Source organism: Equus caballus, chromosome 18 (genome assembly GCF_041296265.1).
Source record: "Equus caballus isolate H_3958 breed thoroughbred chromosome 18, TB-T2T, whole genome shotgun sequence".
NCBI classification, from domain to species: domain Eukaryota; kingdom Metazoa; phylum Chordata; class Mammalia; order Perissodactyla; family Equidae; genus Equus; species Equus caballus.
In genome coordinates, this window is record NC_091701.1 from 73627355 (window position 1) to 73646143 (window position 18789).

The window sequence follows — 18789 nt, forward strand, 5'->3', positions numbered from 1 at the left end:
TGTCTTTTAGTTTTGTTCATGATTTCCTTTGCCTTGCAGAAGCTCTTTAGTCTGATGTAGTCCCATTTGTTTATTTTTTCTTTTGCTTCCCATGCCTGAGTAGATGTGGTATTTGAAAAGATGCCGCTAAGACCGATGTCAAAGAGAGTACTGCTTATATTTTCTTCTATGAGTTTTATGGTTTCAGGACTCAGCTTCAAGTCTTTAATCCATTTTGAGTTAATGTTTGTGTATGGTGTGAGATGGTGGTCTACTTTCATTCTTTCACATGTCCAGTTTCCCAACATCATTTATTGAGGAGACTTTCCTTTCTTCATTGTATGTTTTTGACTCCTTTGTCAAAGATGAGCTGTCCATAGATGTGTGGTTTTATTTTGGGGCTTTCAATTCTGTTACACTGACCTATGAGTCTGTTTTTGTGCTGGTACCATGCTGTTCTGATTACTCTAGCTTTGTAGTATATCTTGAAGTCTGGAATTGTGATGTCTCCAGCTTTGTTCTTTTTTTCTCAGAATTGCTTTAATTCAGGATCTTTTGTTGTTCCATAAAAATTTAAGGATTCTTTGTTCTATTTATGTGAAAATGTCATTGAGATTCTGATTGGCATTGCATTGAATCTGTCGATTGCTTTAGGTAGTATGGACATTTTAACTATGTTTATTCTTCCAATCCATGTTCATAGAATATCTTTCTATTTCTTTATGTCATCTTTGACTTCTTTCAATAATGTCTTATAGTTTTCAGTGTATAGGACTTTCACCTCTTTGGTTAAATTTCTTCCTATATATTTTATTCTTTTTGTTGTGATTGTAAATGGGATTGTATTTTTGACATCTCTTTCTGCTAATGCATTACTAGTGCATAGAAATGCAACTGATTTTTGTAAGTTGATTTTGTACTCTGCTACTTTGCTGTAGTTGTTGATTATTTCTGATAGTTTTCTGTGGATTCTTTGGGGTTTTCTATAAATAGGATCATGTTGTCCACAAACATCAACATTTTCACCTTTTCCTTGCCAATTTGAATGACTTTTATTTATTTTTTTTCTTGCCTAATTGCTCTGGCCAAAACCTCCAGTACTATGTTGAATAGGAGCAGTAAGAGTAGGCACCCTTGTCTTGTTCCTGTTCTCAGAGGGATGGCTTTCAGTTTTTCCCATTGAGTATGAGGTTGGCTGTGGGTTTGTCATATATGGCCTTATTATGTTGAGGTACTTTCCTTCTATACTAATTTATAAATGGATGTTGGATCTTATCAAATGCTTTCTCTGCCTCTTTTGAGATGATTATGTGATTTTTATTCCTCATTTTGTTAATATGGTGTATCACACTGATTGATTTGTGAATGTTGAACTATCCCTGCATCTCTGGTATAAATCCCATCTAATCATGGTGAATGATCCTGTTAATGTATTGCTGTATTTGGTTTGCTAATATTTTGTTGAGGATTTTTGCATCTATGTTCATCAGTGATACTGTCCTGTATTTTCCTTCTTTGTGTTGTCCTTGTCTGGTTTTTGGATCAGGGTGATGTTGGCCTCATAATGAATTAAGAAGTATTCTGTCTTCTTCAACTTTTTAGAATAGTTTGAGAAGGATAGGTATTAAATCTCCTTTGAATGTTTGGTAGAATTCTCCAGAGAAGCCATCTGGTCCTGGATTTTTGTTTTTTGGGGAGGTTTTTGATTACTATTTCAATATCTTTACTTGTTATTGGTTTATTCAGATTCTCTATTTCTTCTTGATTCAGTTTTGGAAGGTTGTATAAGTCTTAGAATTTATCCATTTCTTCTAGGTTATCAAATTGGCTGGCATTTTTTTCATAGCATTTTCTTATAATCTTTTGTATTTCTGTGGTATCCATTGGAATTTCTCCTCTTTTACTTCTAATTTTATTTCTTTGAGCCTTCTCTCTATTTTTCTTAGTGAGTTGAGCTAAGGGTTTCTCAATTGTGTTTACTTTCTCAAAGAACAAGCTCTGAATTTCATTGATCCTTTCTACTCTTGTTTTGATCTCTAGTTCATTTATTTCTGTTCTAATTTTTATTGTTTCTCTCCTTCTGCTGGCTTTGGGCTTTGTTTTTTCTTCTTTTTCTAGTTCTGTTAGGTGTAGTTTAAGATTATTTATTTGAGGTTTTTCTTGTTTGTTGAGATGAGCCTGTATTTCTATGAATTTCCCTCTTGGAATTGCTTTTGCTGTATCTCATAAGAGTTGGTGTGATGTATTTTCATTTGCCTCCAGGTTTTCGTTTTGTTTTGTTTTGCTTTTTTTGCTGAGGAAGATTTTCCCTGAGCTAAGATCTGTTGCCAATTATCCTCTTTTTGTATATCAGCCACTGCCACAGCATGGCCACTGACAGACGAGTGGTGTAGGTCCACACCTTGGAACCGAACCTGGGCTGTCTAAGTGGAGTGTGAACTTAACCACAAGGCCACCAGGGCTGGAACCTGTCTCCAGGGTTTTTTTTTTTTTTTTTTTTTAAATTCTACTTTCACTTCTTCATTGATCCAATTGTTGTTCAATAGCATGTTGTTTAGTCTTCACGTATTTGTGACTTTCTCAGCCTTTTTCTTGTAGTTGATTTCTAGTTTCATAGCACTGTGATCAGAAAAGATGCTTGATATGATTTCAATCTTCTTAAATTTATTGAGGCTTGCCTTGTTTCCCCATGTATCATCTATCTTTGAGAATGTTCCATGTGAACTTGAGAAGAATGTGTATTCTGCTGTTTTTGGATGGAATGTTCTATGTATATCTATTAAGCTCATCTCATCTAGTTTTTTGTTTAAGTCCACTATTTCCTTGTTGACTTTCTGTCTGGATGATCTATCCATTGATGTAAGTGGGATGTTGAGGTCTCCAACTATTATTGTGTTGCTGCTAATTTCTCCCTTTAGGTCTGTTAATAGTTGCTTTATAAATTTTGGTGCTTGTGTTTTAGTTGTATATATATTTATAAGTGTTATGTCCTCTTGGTGGAATGTCTCTTTTATCATTATGTACTGCCCCTCTTTGTCTCTCATTGCCTGTTTTATCTTGAAGTCTGCTTTGTCTGATATATGTATGGGAACACCTGCTTTCTTTTGCTTGCCATTGGCTTGGAGTATCATCTTCCATCCCTTCACTCTGAGTCTGCATTTGTCTTTAGAGCTGAGATGTGTTTCCTGGAGGCAGCATATTGTTGGGTCTTGTTTTTTAATTCATTCAGCCACTCTGTGTCTTTTGATTGGAGAATTCAATCAATTTACATTTAGAGTGATTATTGATATATGAGGGCTTAATACTGCCATTTTATCTCTCATTTTCCAGTTATTCTATATTTCCATTTTTCCTTTTCCCTTGTATTTCTGACTGCCATTTAAGTTTGGTGGTTTTCTGTGATGGTTTTCTCTTTATTTGTGATCTGTGTCTCTGCTCTTATTTTTTGTTTAGTGGTAACCATGAGGTTTGTATAAAAGATCTCATAGATGAGATAGTCCCTTTTCTGATAGCCTCTTATCGCCATTAGCCTAAGAAGGTTCCGTCCTATTACTCTTCCTCATCTAAGTTATTTTTGACACAAATTATTCTGTTTTGTTTTGTGAGTTTGTGATTAAAATGAAGTGTTTATAGTTATTTTTGATACTTTTCTTCCCTTTATCTTTTATGTTATAATTGTTTGCTAACTTGTTTTGATAGTTGCAATTTTCTGATTTTGTCTGTCTATTTATCATCTTACTCAGTGCTTCATAACCTTTGCCTTTCTGTTTCAGTTATGAGAGCATCTTTGATAATTTCTTGTACAGGAGGTCTAGTGGTGATGAACTGCCTCAGATTGTTTCTCTGGGAAGGTTTTTATTTCTCCATCACATCTGAAGGATAGTTTCACTGGATAGAATATTCTTGGCTGGAAGTTTTTGTCTTTCAATATTTTGAATATATCATTCCACTCTCTTCTAGCCTGTAGATTGCTGCTGAGAAATCTCCTGAAAGCCTGATAGAGGTTCCTTTGTAAGTTGTTTTCCTCTGCCTTGCTGCCCTTAATATTTTTTCTTTGTCATTGACTTTTGCCAGTTTTACTATTATGTGTCTTGGAGAAGGTCTGTTTGCATTGATGTAATTAGGAGTTGTGTTGGCTTCAGATACTTTTAAGTCCAGTTTCTTCCCCGGGCTTGGGAAGTTCTCGGCTATTATTTCTTTGAACAAGCTCTCTGCTCCTTTCTCCCACTCTTCTCCCTCTACAATACCTATAATCCTTATGTTGCATTTCCTAAATGAGTTGGATATTTCTTGGAGAATTTCTTCATTTTTTTAAAGTCTTAGTTCTCTCTCCTCTTCCACCTGAAACAATTCTATATTTATGCCCTCTAAATTACTAGTTCTTTGCTCCATAATGTCAGCTTTTTTCTAAAGGTTTCTAGATAGTTTTTAAAATCTCATTCATTGTATTCTTCATCTCCAGAATTTCTGTTTGCTTTTTTTTAAAGAGTTCTTTTGTGAAGAATTAATTCCACTCATTAATTTTATTCTTGAGTTCATTGAACTTTCTGAGTTTTCTTGTAACTGGTTGAGTTTCTTTTTTCTTTTTAAGATATTAATTACTATTATTTTTTATTGTGGTCATAATAGTTTATAACATTGTGAAATTGCAGTTGTATATTAATATTTGTCAGACAACATATAAGTGTGCCCCCTCACCCCTTGTGTCCACCTCCACGCCACTTCCCCCTGTGAAGTACTTTCCTTCTATACCCATTTTATTGAGTTTTTTAACATAAATGGACGTTGGATCTTGTCAAATGCTTTCTCTGCATCTGTGAAGATTATCATGTGGTTTTTGTTCCTCATTTTTTTAATGTGGTGTATCACATTGATTGATTTGTGGATGTTGAACCATCCCTGTGTCCCTGGTATGAATCTCACTTGATTAGGACATATGATCTTTTTACTGTATTGCTGTATTTGGTTTGCCAATATTTTGTTGAGGATTTTTGCATCTAGGTTCATCAGCAACATTGGCCTTTAATTTTCCTTCTTTGTGCTGCCCTTGTCTGGTTTTGGTATCAGGGTGATGTTGGCCTCGTAGAATCTGCTAGGAATATTTCCATCTTCCTCAATTTTTTCAAATAGTTTGAGAAGAATAGGTAATAAATCTTTGAATGTTTGGTAGAATTCTCCAGAGAGCCATCTGGTCCTGGATTTTTATTTTTGGGGAGGTTTTTGGCTACTGTTTCAATCTTTTTACTTGTGATTGGTCTATTCAGGTTCTCTATTTCTTCTTGATTCAGTTTTGGAGGTTGTAAGATTCTACAAATTTATCCATTTCTACTAGATTGCTCAGTTTGTTAGCATATAGTTTCTCATAATATTCTCTTATAATCTTTTGTATTTTTGTAGTATCTGTTGTAATTTCTCCCCTTTCATTTCTAATTTTATTTATTTGAGTCTTCTCTCTTTTTTTCTTAGTGAGTCTGGCTAAGGGTTTGTTAATTTTATCTTCTTAAGGAACAAGCTCCTTGTTTCATTGATCCTTTCTACAGTCTTTTGGTTTCAATTTCATTTATTTTTGCTCCAATTTTTATTATTTCCTTCCTTCTGCTGAGTTTGGGCTTTGTTTGTTCTTCTTTTTCTAATTCTGTTAGGTGTAGTTCAAGATTTCTTTTTGAGCTTTTTCTTGTTTGTTAACATGGGTCTCTATTGCTATAAATTTCCCTTTTAGGACCGCTTTTGCTGCATCCCATATGAGTTGGTATGGTGTGCTTTCGTTCTCATTTGTCTCCAAATATTTTTTGATTTCTCCCTTTATTTCTTCAATGACCCATTGGTTGTTCAGCAGCATGTTGTTTAGTCTCCACATTTTTGTTCCTTTCCCACGTTTTTCTTGTTGTTGATTTCTAGTTTCATAGCATTATGGTCAGAAAAGACAGTAGATATGATTTCAATCTTCTTAAATTTATTGAGGTTTGCCTTGTTTCCCAATATATGGGTCTATTCTTGAGAATGTTCCATGTGCACTTGAGAAGAGTGTATATTCTGCTCTTTCTGGATGGAGTGCTCTCTATATATCTATTAAGTTCATCTGGTCTAGTTTTTTGTTTAAGTCCATTATCTCCTTGTTGACTTTTTGTCTGGATGATCTATCCATTGCTGTAAGTGGGGTGTTGAAGCCTCTTACTATTATTGTGTTGTTGGTAATATCTCCCTTTATGTTTGTTAATAATTGCTTTATGTACTTTCTTGCTCCTGTGATGGATGCATGTATGTTTATAAGTGTTATGTCTTCTTGGTGGAGAGTCCTTTTTATCATTATATACTGTCCCTCTTTGTCTCTCTTTATCTGTTTTGTCTTGAAGTCTTCTTTGTCTGATTTAAGTATGGTAACATCTACTTTCTTTTGTTTGCCATTAGCTTGGAGTATCGTCTTCCATCTGTTCAATCTGAGCCTATGTTTGTCTTTAGACTGAGATATGTTTCCTGGAGGTAGCATATTGTTGGGTCTTGTTCTTTAATCCATCTGCCACTCTGTGTCTTTTGATTTAAGAATTTGATCCATTTACATTTAGAGTGATTATTGATACATGAGGACTTTTACTGCCATATTATTGCACCTTTTCTGGTTCTTCTGCATTTCCTTTGTTTCTCATCCCATGTGTTTTGGACTACCAATTTGATTAGGTAGTGTTCTGTTTTGGTTTTCTTCATTTTCTCCTTGTTTATCAGATATGTCTCCATTCTAATTATTTGTTTAGTGGTTACCATTAGGTTCATACGAAAAATCTTGTAGATGAGATAGTCCATTTTCTGATAGCCTCTTATTTCCTTAGACTATACTGATTTCATCCCTTTCCTCTTCCCCTTCTAAGTTATTTTTGTCATATCTTATTTCACCTTGTGTTGTGAGTTTGTGGTTAAAATGATGAAATTATTTTTATTTTGGTGTTTTCCTTTTCTTTATCCTTAATATAAAGTTAAGTGTTTACCAATCTGATCTGATAGAGAGCTGCCATTTTCTGATTATTGCCTACCTGCTCATCTCCTTGCTCAGGGCTTTTTAGCCCCTTTCCTGTTTTATTTATTTTTTCTTTTCAGGTATGAGGGCCTTCTGCAGGATTCCTTGAAGGGAGGGTCTTGTGGCAATGAATTCCCTTATCTTTTGTTTATCTGGGAAAGTTTTTATTTCTCTGTCATATCTGAGGGAGATTTTTGCTGGATAGAATATTCTTGGCTGAAAGTTTTTGTCTTTCAGGATTTTGAATATATCATTCCACTCTTTCCTAGCCTATAAGATTTCTGTTAAGAAATCCACTGAAAGCTTGATAGGGGTTCCCTTGTAAATTATTTCCTTCTGCCTTGCTGCCCTTGATATTTTTTCTTTGTCATTGACTTTTGCCAGCTTTACCACTATATGCTTTGCAGTAGGTCTTTTTACATTGACATAGTTAGGAGATCTGATAGCCTCTTTCAAGTGGACTTCTATCTTCTTCCCCAGGTTTGGGAAGTTCTCCACTACTATTTCTTTGAACAAGCTTTCTGCTCCATTTTCCTTCTCTTCTCCCTCTGGAATATCTATAATCCTTATGTTGCATTTCCTAATTGAGCCAGATATTTCTCTGAGAGCTTCTTCATTTCTTTTTACTCTTAGTTCTCTCTTCTCCTCCCTCTGAAGGATTTCTTTAGTACTGTCCTCTAAATTGCTATTTCAGTTCTTCATATCGCCAGTTCTGTTTTTTTTAGGGAGTCCAGACTTTTCTTTATCTAATTCATTGTGCTTTTCATCTCCAAAAATTCTGATTGGTTCTTCTTTATCGTTTCAATCTCTTTTGTGAAGAAGCTCCTGAATTCTTTAATTTGTCTTTCTGTGTTTTCTTGTAACTTGTTGAGGTTTTTTTAATGATAACTATTTTGAATTCTTTGTCATTTAGGTTATGGATTTCTGTGTCTTCAGGGTTGGCTTCTGGGTACTTGTCATTTTCCTCCTGACCTGAAGATTTAATATGCCTCCTCATACTGCTTGATGGTGTGGATTTTTGCCTCCACATGGTGTTATTATCTGGTCACAGCTGCCACATGCTGCCACTGGGTGCGGATCAGGTGCTGTGAATTCCAGGCCCAGCACGATCAGGGACTCTGCAGTTCTGGCCACTGGCTGCTTTTCTCTCTGTGCAATGCTCTGGCCAATGGCAGATGTGGAGCACTGGAAAGGGGGAGAGGTGTGCCCCTTCATCTTTGCTTCCTGCAGCCTCCACTTCTTTCTCTGTGCAGAGCTCTGGGCGATTGCAGGTCTGGAGTGTTGGGTGGCGGAAGGAGCATTTTCTTACACCTGTGTGCTTCCTCTCTCCGCATGGTGCTCTGGGTGTTCACAGGGCTCCACCAGCCATGGCGTCTCTGGGCAGTTGTGGGGCTGGTGTGCCAGGCAGGGATGGCACACCTCTCCTCACTTGCACACCCACCCAGCTGCAGTCCCTCTCTCTCTGTGCCATGCTCTGGGCAGTTGTGGGGCTGGTGTGCCAGGCGGGGATGACACACCTCTCCTCACTTGCACACCCACCCAGCTGCAGTCCCTCTCTCTCTGCACCATGCTCTGGACAACCATGGGGCTGGAGTGCTGGACGGGGCTGGGGTGCCTCTCCTCACCTGTGTGCTTCTACAAGCTGTTGCCCCTTTCCCTCCACAGAGCTCCCGCCTATCATCTTCCCCTTCCTCCAGAGGATCCAGCCCCACCACCACCTTCACTACACCTGCGTGTATACCTCAGAAATCTTTTGTATTGTGTGTATGTCCTCTGTTGGAGTACGAATGTTCTTTTGGTTGTATTTTAGAGGGGAGAGTCCAAGGGAAGAGCTCACTCCGCCATGATGCTGATGTCATTCCTCATTGAGTTCCTTTATGACAATGATTTTGAATTCTCTGTAAATTAGATTGTAAATTTCTGTGACTTCAGGATTGGTTTTTGGAGACTCGTCATTTCCTTTCTGCTCTCGAGTGTTAATGTAATTCTTCCTGGTTTTTGACGAAGTGAGCCTTTGCCAGTGCATAGTGGTAGTATCAGGTCGCAAATTCCACCTTCCACCACTGGAGGCGGGGGCAGGAGCTGTGTTTTCTGAAATCTCTGCATTCACTGGAAGTTGTGCTGATAGGGGTCATCTGTGTTTGCCCACTGGCCACTGGTGCTTGGCAGGTCACACACGCACATGTAGGTGCTCTGATGTGGATCCATTGCCTGGCCTGGGGACTGGCTGAGCTGGTGCACTAGGCAGGGGGGTGGGTGCTTTCTTTTGTGAGCACCCGGGCCTGCTCTACCCTCACAGGCAGTTCACCTGGGTTGCTGCACTTGGTGGGGCGAATCCATGTGGTGGCTGAGCCATGCCACTCAGTGTGGTGTGTTCTGACGGGCTGGGCTGCAACTCCAAAATCAAAAGCATTTGCACGCAAGCCTGTGTGCTCTCTCGGCTCCTCTTACAGTCATGTGCCAGCTGCTGTGTGAGGACCTGCGACCTCGATGGTTGCCACTGGGGATGTGGAAGGGATCTGCTCACCTCCTTCCACTGCTTCCTGGGGATCCAGTACCCCTACCTTCAGATGTATGACTGCGTGATCCCTCAGATATCCTATAGTGCTTTGTAGAACATCCTCTCTTGCTTAAGGAATGTCCGTTTGGTTGTAACTTAGTGGGGAGAGACTAAAGGAATGGCTCACTCCATGATGATGCTGTTGTCACTCAATTCCTGTACATTTTTAAACAAATACTTTCAGTGAAAAAGTTTTCTGGAGCTGGACCCATGTCTGAGTGGTTGGGTTCATGCACTCCACTTGAGTGGCCCAGGGTTTCACTGGTTTGGATCCTGGGCGTGGACATGGCACTGCTCATCAGGCCATGCTGAAGCAGTGTCCCACATGCCACAAACAGAGGGACTCACAACTGGAATATACAACTATGTACCGGGGGGTTTTGGGGAGAAAAAAAAAAAAGAAGATTGGCAACTTGGCAACACATGTTAGTGCAGGTGCCAATCTTTAAAAAAAAATTTTCTGCCTCTCCATTTTGTCCTTAAGAAAAATGTACGTTTCTTCCATAGTATATTTCTCCTTTTGAAACAAATGCTCTGTTTCCTGGGTTTTGTTTTTGTTTTTTAAATAAATAAACTTGATATTTTAGAGCAATATTAGGCTCACAGCAAAACTGAGCAGAAAATACAGAGAGTTCCTATATACCCCTGTCCCCACGTATACACAATCTTCTGCTAACATCCCACACCAGAGTGGTGCATTTGTTACAATCAGTGAACCTACATTGATACATCATTATCACCCAGAGTCCATACTTTACATTAGGCTTTACTCTTGGTGTTGTATATCCTACAAGTTTTAACAAATGCATAATGACATGTATTCATCATTATAGTATCATACAGGATAGCTGCACTGTCCTAAAAATATGTGCTCCACATATTCATCCCCCTCTTTACTTCTTGTTTAACTCTGATGCATCTGGCAATTGTAATATAAAGGGTAAAATATGGATCTAAGTCAGTTTTCTTCCACCCTGATATCCATTTGTCACAACCACGTTTGTTTTTATAGATAACCTTTTACTAATCATGTTTCCCCAGGCTTGTCATACAGTGAGTACTTACAGTAATTAGGATAAATTTTCAGAAAAATGTTTTTTAATACTGGTCATTTTTTTCTGTATGTAATTATGTTCATTTTCTGCCAATTGTAGATTTCAGGTTCAGCTTTCACTTCTGGATTGTAAATGGGCTTTTCCCAAGTACATGCTCTTCTGTGGCTGAATCTGATGGAGATGCATTATTAATTCTTGTCTATGTTCTAGTATGGGCTCACTTAGTCCTGGAATGAGTGAATGAAACTAAGGAAAACATTCTCCATAATTGGTAGCATATTAATCTCATAGTTACTACTCAAGTTTGAATCACCTGAGTTCGTCAAAGTTTTAAAACTTCTAGGAGACAATTATGTATCATTCAATCCATTCCCTACAGAGAAAAGTTTTTGTATAATAATAGCTTTTAAATCCAATCTATTTTATGTGACCCTGCTCCAAAGAAGTAAATTCAACAAATTTTTATGGAGCACTTACTATATCTGTAAGGCACAACATGAACACAGAGATGAAAAAGCCAGTTTTTGTTCTTCAGACTTCACAAGCTAGCAGATCAAGATGGAGTTTTATGTGTTTGACATAGTGTTAGTTTTATAATGTAGTCAAGCTTCCTAAGTAATTAACGATTATTGAAAGTACTACTTATTGAAAAAGCCATTCTGTCTTTAGTGAGCAGAAATGCCACGCTCATCACAAACTTAATAGTTATATAGACAAAGATTTGTATTTTGACTTTTTATTTTGTTCTATAGTCTGGCTTGTCAACATTGCATATTTAAATTTTTTAATGGCTTTATAGTCTTTCAATCTTTCAATGTCCAGCAGTTCACAATATTATTCCTTTAAAAAAATTATTGACTATTCTTAACTGTTTATTTTTTCAGATCAGAAGTTTTCAAACTATGTACGGCAGAGCCCTCTGGTTCCAAAGACGTGCCAGCTTTGGCGAAGAAAGGGGGCTTTGATCACGAGGAGAGGCCAATCAGGCAGGGCTCTGGGTACCCCCACCTCTGTTTCTTCAAACAGAATAGCTTAGATTTTTATCAGTTTCATACACCAGTAACAAACCATATGGTTAAAAAACCATAATTTTCAGAAAAGGACACCAATTACATTATTGATAAGTGATGTAGTTTCTAGGAATAAATCTACCAAAATACAAGCTAAACTTGTATGTAGAAAATTATAAAACTTTACTAACAGCATTAAAAGAGACTTAAGTAAATGGAGAGATATACATAGTGATTTTTAGAAACACTTAATATTGTACATATATCTCCCCCCAGCCCTTGACACCTGTCACTGAGCTATAGATTTAATGCAATGGTGTCCTTAAGCCCAACAGGTTTTTTGCATGAAATTTGTCAAGTTGATTTTAATATTTACGTGGAAGATAAAAAAGGCCAAGAATGTCTAAGACACTTCTGAAAAAGGATAAGGAGAAGAGATTAGTCCTCTATATATTAAGATTTATTATAAAGTTATTGTAATTAAAGCTGTTTTCAGCATGGCATAGACAAATTAATAACCAATGCAATAGAATAAAGAGCCTAGAAAAAGAAACCTGCATATGTGGAAATTTAATATATGATGGAGGTGGCATGGCAGGTCAATGGGGAAATGGAGCTAGGACAATTGGTTATCTATATGGGGAAGAAATTGGACCCCCATCTCATAGCATGTATAAAAATTTCTATTCTATGTAAAGAACTTGAACATCAAAAGCAAAAATTTTATACTCATATGAAAATAAGGATAAATATATATTCTGACATCAGAGTACTGAGTATTCTTAAAGCAAAAAGATAATAAAATAATTATAAATGATTAGTCACAAAATGACAATCATTAAGATAAATTTTGATAAATTCCACTATATTAAAATTAAAATTTCTATTCATTAAGCATCTTTAATGTGAAAAGACAAGATACAAATTGGTAGATGATATTTGCAAAAATATCAACCAATAAAGGAAGAGTGTTAAGAATATATAAAGAACTCCTGCAAATAAAGAAAAAGACAAAAAATAGAAAAATACATGCACAATATAAATAGACACTTCACAGGCAAAGAAAGATATATGATCAATAAATATATAAAGAGATGCTCAACTTGCACTTCTATTTAGGGAAATGCAAATCAAGACCACAGTGAGATAACATTTTATTGTGGTAAAATAAACATAATATAAAATTTACCATTTTAACCATTTTAAAGTGTACAATGCAGTGGCATTAAGTACACTCACAATATTGAACAATGATCATCACTACCTAGCTCCAGAACTTTTTCATCACCCCAATAATAAGACCTAGATCTTTTAAGCATTCACTCTCCATTCCAACTTTCCCTCAGCTGCTGGCAACCACTAATCTCCTTTCTGTCTCTATGCATTTTTCATTCTGGATACTTCATGTAAATGGAATCTACAATATCTGGCCTTTTGTCTCTTTCACTTAGCATACTGTTTTAAAGTTTTATCCATGTGGTGGCATGTCTCAGAACTTCATTCCTTTTTATGGCTGAATAATATTCCATTGTATGTATATACTACATTTGTTTATCCATTCATCAGATGACAGACATTTTCATCATTTCCACCCTTTGGCTATTGTGAATAGTGATTCTGTGAACATCAGTGAGATAACATTTTATCCTTATTTGACTGGCAGAAAATTAAGAAGTAGATAATATCAAGCATTGGAGAGACCTCTTCAAGGTTATGTTCTGGATGGGGATGTAAATTTGTTTAACCATGTTGGGAAACAACTTGTCATTATCTTGTGATATTGAACATCCACATCCTCTATGATCCAGCAATATCCCTCCTAGATGTACATCCAAGAGAAACTTTAGCATGTAAGCACCAGGAGATATTTACAAGAAAGTTAATAGCAGTACTGTTCCTAAGAGCAAGCAACTTGAACCACTCAAATGTACGTGAACTGCCATTTCTGTCAAGAAGTTCTGCTATAAAGGGAAGGAAAGAAATGCAGCAGTAGTGGGTGTTGAGAATTTTTTTCTTTTTAAGGTGGGATAAAAAAATAACATGTTTGTATGCTGAGGAACTGATTCAAGGAAGATGGCTGGGGCGGGCCTCGGGGTGGGGGTGGGATAAGGTGGGAGGGGGAAGAGAATTGCTGGAGAACCTGATTTCTCAGGCATTTGTCCTGGATTTGTTTCCTAGTTCTCGAGGGTGCTTCACATGTCCTCCAGTTTTAAGTTTTACCTTTCACTTGCCCTTAAACTGCGGGACCAAATAGAACACATCAACTAGGTACCTGAAGGTTATTTGTTGTACCTAGTGTAACTCCTAGAGAAAATTTGACTGGCCCGCTTTCCATATCACCACAGAAATCAGATCCATGCATCTCCATTCATAAATTATTACACAGCAGCCAAATGAATTAACTAGAATTACAGGCAAAAATATGGATGAATCTTAGCAACAAAATGTTGAGTGGAAAAGGCAGGTGGAAGAAGACTACATGTAGTATGATACCCTTTTTCAGAATGTTTAAATAAAAATTAATTTGTGTTCCTTAGACATACTGTATATGTGATAACACAAATGTAAAAGTTCAAAATTCAGGACAATGATCACCTTTGGGAGGAAGACAGGAAGGCAAGGGGAAAAAAGCTCACAGATCTAAATCACTGGTAATCTCCTGATTCAGTGGTTCTCAAACTTTAGTGTGCATCAGAATCACCTGGAGAGCTCATTAAAACCTGGCGTGCTGGGTCCTATCCTAGAGTTTCTGATTCACTGGATGGAAGCATGGAGCCTAAGAATATGCATTTCTAACAAGGTTCCAGGTGCTGCTAATGCTGCTCTCCTGGGACCACACTTACTTAGACAACCACTTCTAGTTCTTAGGTTGGGTTGTGGATTCACAGATGTTTCATTCCATTTTCTTACTAAATGAGTATAGTATTTAAATTAATGGGGGAAAAAAAAAAGATGGCCAGTCATAGACCAAAGATGAGTGTGTCATGAAGCAAGGATTAATATTAATCCAATTCTGGGATCCCGAGGCAAGATCCAGGGTTCCGTCGCTAAAAGCAAACTTGAAAAACACTCCTGTAGAAGAACTTTAACAGCATCTTAAAAGAAAATTACTACTGACTACTGCAAGAAGTAAATTTGAAGATTGATCCTTATGCGCACAGAGACAGCATATTGCGTTCCACCTCCGTGGATCGGAGTAATCTTTGGCACATCACAAATCTATCTCTTTTATTGATTCAACAAAAATTGAGTGTGTTTAGAGAAAAGACTTCTCTTACTTTTTCAGTTCTTATTCTTCCCTCAAGTGCTCTATATAATTATTTCTCTCTCTCCCTCCTTCCAGATTTATTGCGTCCACTAGGTTCTGAGATAAAATTTAGATGATATTTCAGATCCCTCCGTTGACCAAGGCACACGTAGGAGGCACACTCATTGTCCTGCAATATGCCCGCCACTGACTGAGGTTTGAGAAATGCCTGAAGATAAAATTCTCGCTCACAAGCCTAGAGAGGAAAACAGATGCATAAATATAAAATCACAACCCAAAATAGGACCCAGAGATATTGTAGAAAGATGAAGATTTATGTGCTTCCATGACCTCTCCCAAGCCCACAGCCTTGCAGCTGTCTTTCTCGCGCGTCCTCAAGTCCCATACCAGCGAGGCCGGTAGAGGGAGGAGGTGCCGGCGGGACTGCAGGGGGTGGGGCAGGCGGGGCAGCGGAGGGAGCAGTTGCCGGAGGGATGCCAGAGGGCGGGGCAGCCAGGGCAGCGGGGGGAGGAGGCGCGGGCGGAGCGGCAGGGGGCGGGGCGACCGGGACAGCGCGGGGAGTCGTGGGCGGGGCGGCAGGGGGCGGGGCCGAACCTCATTGGCTTTCCGACCGGAAGCGGCGTGCGGCCGGCTGCGCAGGCGCCCCTCACATGTGCTTTCAGAACGCCCCAGCCGCCGCTTCGGCTCGGCAGGCATCATGCTGCGAATCTCTCTCTTGCGGCTACTAGGACGTACAGGGCTAAGTAGGGGTCTGTGCCTACGGGACTCGAGGCTACGCCACTACAGTTCATGTCCTCTCGGTGCCCGCGACGATGCCCAGGACGCGCGCGCCTACTTCACAACACCTATTTTCTACGTGAACGCGGCGCCGCACATCGGACACCTGTACTCGGCGCTACTAGCGGATGCCCTGTGCCGCTACCGTCGCCTCCGAGTTCCCAGCGCCGCCGCCACGCGCTTCTCCACCGGTACTGACGAGCACGGCCTGAAGATTCAGCAGGCGGCAGCCACTGCAGGCCTGGCCCCAGCCGAGCTTTGCGACCAAGTCTCTGCCCAGTTCCAGCAGCTTTTCCGGGAGGCCAGCATCTCCTCCACGGACTTCATCCGCACCACCGAGGCCCGGCATCGGGTGGCTGTGCAGCACTTCTGGGGGGTGCTGAAAGCTCGGGGTCTGCTCTACAAGGGGCTCTATGAAGGTTGGTATTGCGCCTCCGACGAGTGCTTCCTGCCTGAGGCCAAGGTCACCCGGCAGCCGGGCCCGTCGGGGGACTTGTGTCCTGTCTCTCTCGAGAGCGGGCATCCCGTCTCCTGGACCAAGGAAGAAAACTACATTTTCAGGCTTTCCCAGTTTCGGGAGCCGCTCCAGCGGTGGCTACGGGGCGACCCTCGGGCGATCACCCCCGAGCCATTCCATCACGCAGTCCTTCAGTGGCTAGAGGAGGAGCTGCCGGACCTGTCCGTCTCTCGCAGGAGTAGCCACTTGCACTGGGGTATTCCGGTGCCCGGGGACGATTCGCAGACCATCTACGTTTGGCTGGATGCGTTGGTCAACTACCTTACTGTAATCGGCTACCCAAATGCTGAGTTTAAATCTTGGTGGCCGACCACCTCTCATATCATAGGCAAGGACATTCTCAAATTCCATGCTATCTATTGGCCTGCCCTCCTCTTAGGGGCTGGCATGAGCCCACCACACCGCATCTATGTCCACTCTCACTGGACGGTCTGTGGCCAAAAGATGTCTAAGAGCTTGGGCAACGTGGTGGATCCTAGGTCTTGCCTTGACCGCTATACTGTGGACGGTTTCCGCTACTTTCTCCTTCGGCAGGGCGTCCCCCACTGGGACTGTGATTACTATGATGAAAAGGTGGTTAAATTGCTAGACTCTGAGCTGGCAGATGCTTTGGGAGGTCTCTTGAATCGATGCACTGCCAAAAGGATAAATCCTTCCGGGACGTACCCGGCCTTCTGCACTACCTGCTTTCCCAGTGAGCCAGGGTTGGTGGGGCCATCAGTTCGTGCTCAGGCAGAGGACTATGCTCTTGTGAGTGCAGTGGCCACTTTGCCCAAGCAGGTAGCAGACCACTATGATAACTTTCAGATCTATAAGGCTCTGGAGGCAGTGTCCAGCTGTGTCCGGCAAACTAATGGCTTTGTCCAAAGGCATGCACCGTGGAAGTTAAATTGGCAGAGCCCAGTGGATGCTCCCTGGCTGGGTACTGTGCTTCATGTGGCCTTGGAATGTTTGCGAGTCTTTGGAACTTTGCTCCAGCCTGTCACCCCAAGCCTAGCTGATAAGCTGCTATCCAGGTTGGGGGTCTCTGCCACAGAGAGGGGCCTTGGAGAGCTCTATTTCTTGCGTCGATTCCATGGCCATCCCTGCCCTTTTGAAGGGAGGAGGCTGGGATCTGAAACTGGGCTCTTGTTTCCAAGACTGGACCAGTCCAGGGCCTGGCTGCTGAAAGCCCATAGGACCTAGAAACTCATCTTAACTGGCTTGTGGTAAAAAGGCAAATGTGTTATTTTCTTATTTTGCATTTTCAGGAAAGTTATAGTAAATGTTTTCTAAAGTGTTGCATCAAATGAGCATGTAAGCGATGTCCCTGTGAAAAGGGGTTTGTAGCTTTTCAGGTGCTTATCTCTACTCTTCAGTTCTCTGTGCCCATTAACCACTGTCCTTTGCACACCAGTGTCTCTAAGATGTCTCCAGGGGAAAGATGGGTAAGAGACAACTTTGCTGATACTATTCCTTCTCATTGTGCCTCCCTCCAAACCACAGTTATGTTATTTGCCCAACTACCTCTCATGGCTTGTTTTTCATTGGCTTGGCCACTGCTGGGCAAATTAGTGAGAGTGGGGGTTGGAGGCCCCCCTACCTCGTCTTTTACAGGGCAGCCCTCCTTTGTTATATATGTTGGGTCCCCTGTTAAAAAGAGATTCTTTTATTAAAACCTTAAAAACCAGTGTCCTAGACTAGAAGATTTTTGCCCATGTTTATATTTTCAGTTCTTAAAACCATGACTCCCTACTTTGTTAGTTAATAGTCTCAATAGTTGTACTGTGTAACATTACATTTCAGCCAGTAGATGGCTCTAGTCTCACATATTTAATTACCTAACATTGAGGTTTCAGAATATTTAGAATAGTTTTCTGCTTTCTAATTTTGCTGAATTTAAATTTGAAGAAAATTTTTATTGCCTTTTTTCTTTTCATGAGTGAGGAAGATTGTCGCTGAGCTAACATCTGTGCCAGTCTTCCTCTATTTTGTATGTGGGATGCCGCGACAGTTCTGTGACAGGGATGACGCGTCTGTAGGTCTGTGCCTGGGATCTGCACCTGCAAAACCCGGGCTGCCGAAGTGGAGCACGCGAACTTAACCACTATGCCACAGGGCTGGCCCCAGCCTTTTTTAAAATAAGGGAAAACTGCAGCCACTACTGTTTTATAGAAAGCAATAAACAAAAGATCAGAATCCTCAGTTTTTTTCAGACTACTGAAAATGGACATTTACTGTATTAAATGTTTAGTGTGCTAGTAAGTAAATGTATCAAGTTTGTTTGGACAATCTATGATGGATTATAAAGCTCTCTTGAGGTACTTGGTATGTTAAAAATTTTAAACTTTAATAACGTTAGATTTACGGGTATGATTTTAAAAATCTGTAAGTAGCCCCAAAGGGCATTTTTTTTTTTATATTTCTTAGTCTTAATTTTGTTATCTATGTATATAATTTACCTTACATGATTTCTTTTGGTCTATCGGACTATAATATATAGAAATTGTTGAATAGTAATTATAAGTGTTAATACATTTACTTTCAAGTATTTTTTTACTGATTATTTCTTTTGCTCTTTTTACTTAAGTTATTAAAGTTTAAAAGTTTGTAAGTACCTTATTCAGATCTGTTC

At 39.8% G+C, this 18789-nt stretch overlaps 2 protein-coding genes across 2 annotated transcripts in view; one reads left to right on the forward strand and one right to left on the reverse strand.

Annotated features, from left to right (window-relative positions):
• The window catches only part of BOLL (boule homolog, RNA binding protein), a 96025-nt gene that overhangs the window by 3344 nt on the left and 73892 nt on the right, over positions 1-18789 (reverse strand). The window lies entirely within an intron of this gene.
• Positions 15484-18776, forward strand: LOC138915017 (methionyl-tRNA synthetase 2, mitochondrial). The gene has a single exon (XM_070241462.1). It carries the CDS (start codon positions 15579-15581, stop codon positions 17358-17360), a length of 1782 nt encoding a protein of 593 aa, XP_070097563.1. The 5' UTR covers positions 15484-15578; the 3' UTR covers positions 17361-18776.

Bases quoted from the DNA above. Each gene is read 5' to 3' on its own strand.
- LOC138915017 (XM_070241462.1), top strand. From the start codon at position 15,579: ATGCTGCGAATCTCTCTCTTGCGGCTACTAGGACGTACAGGGCTAAGT.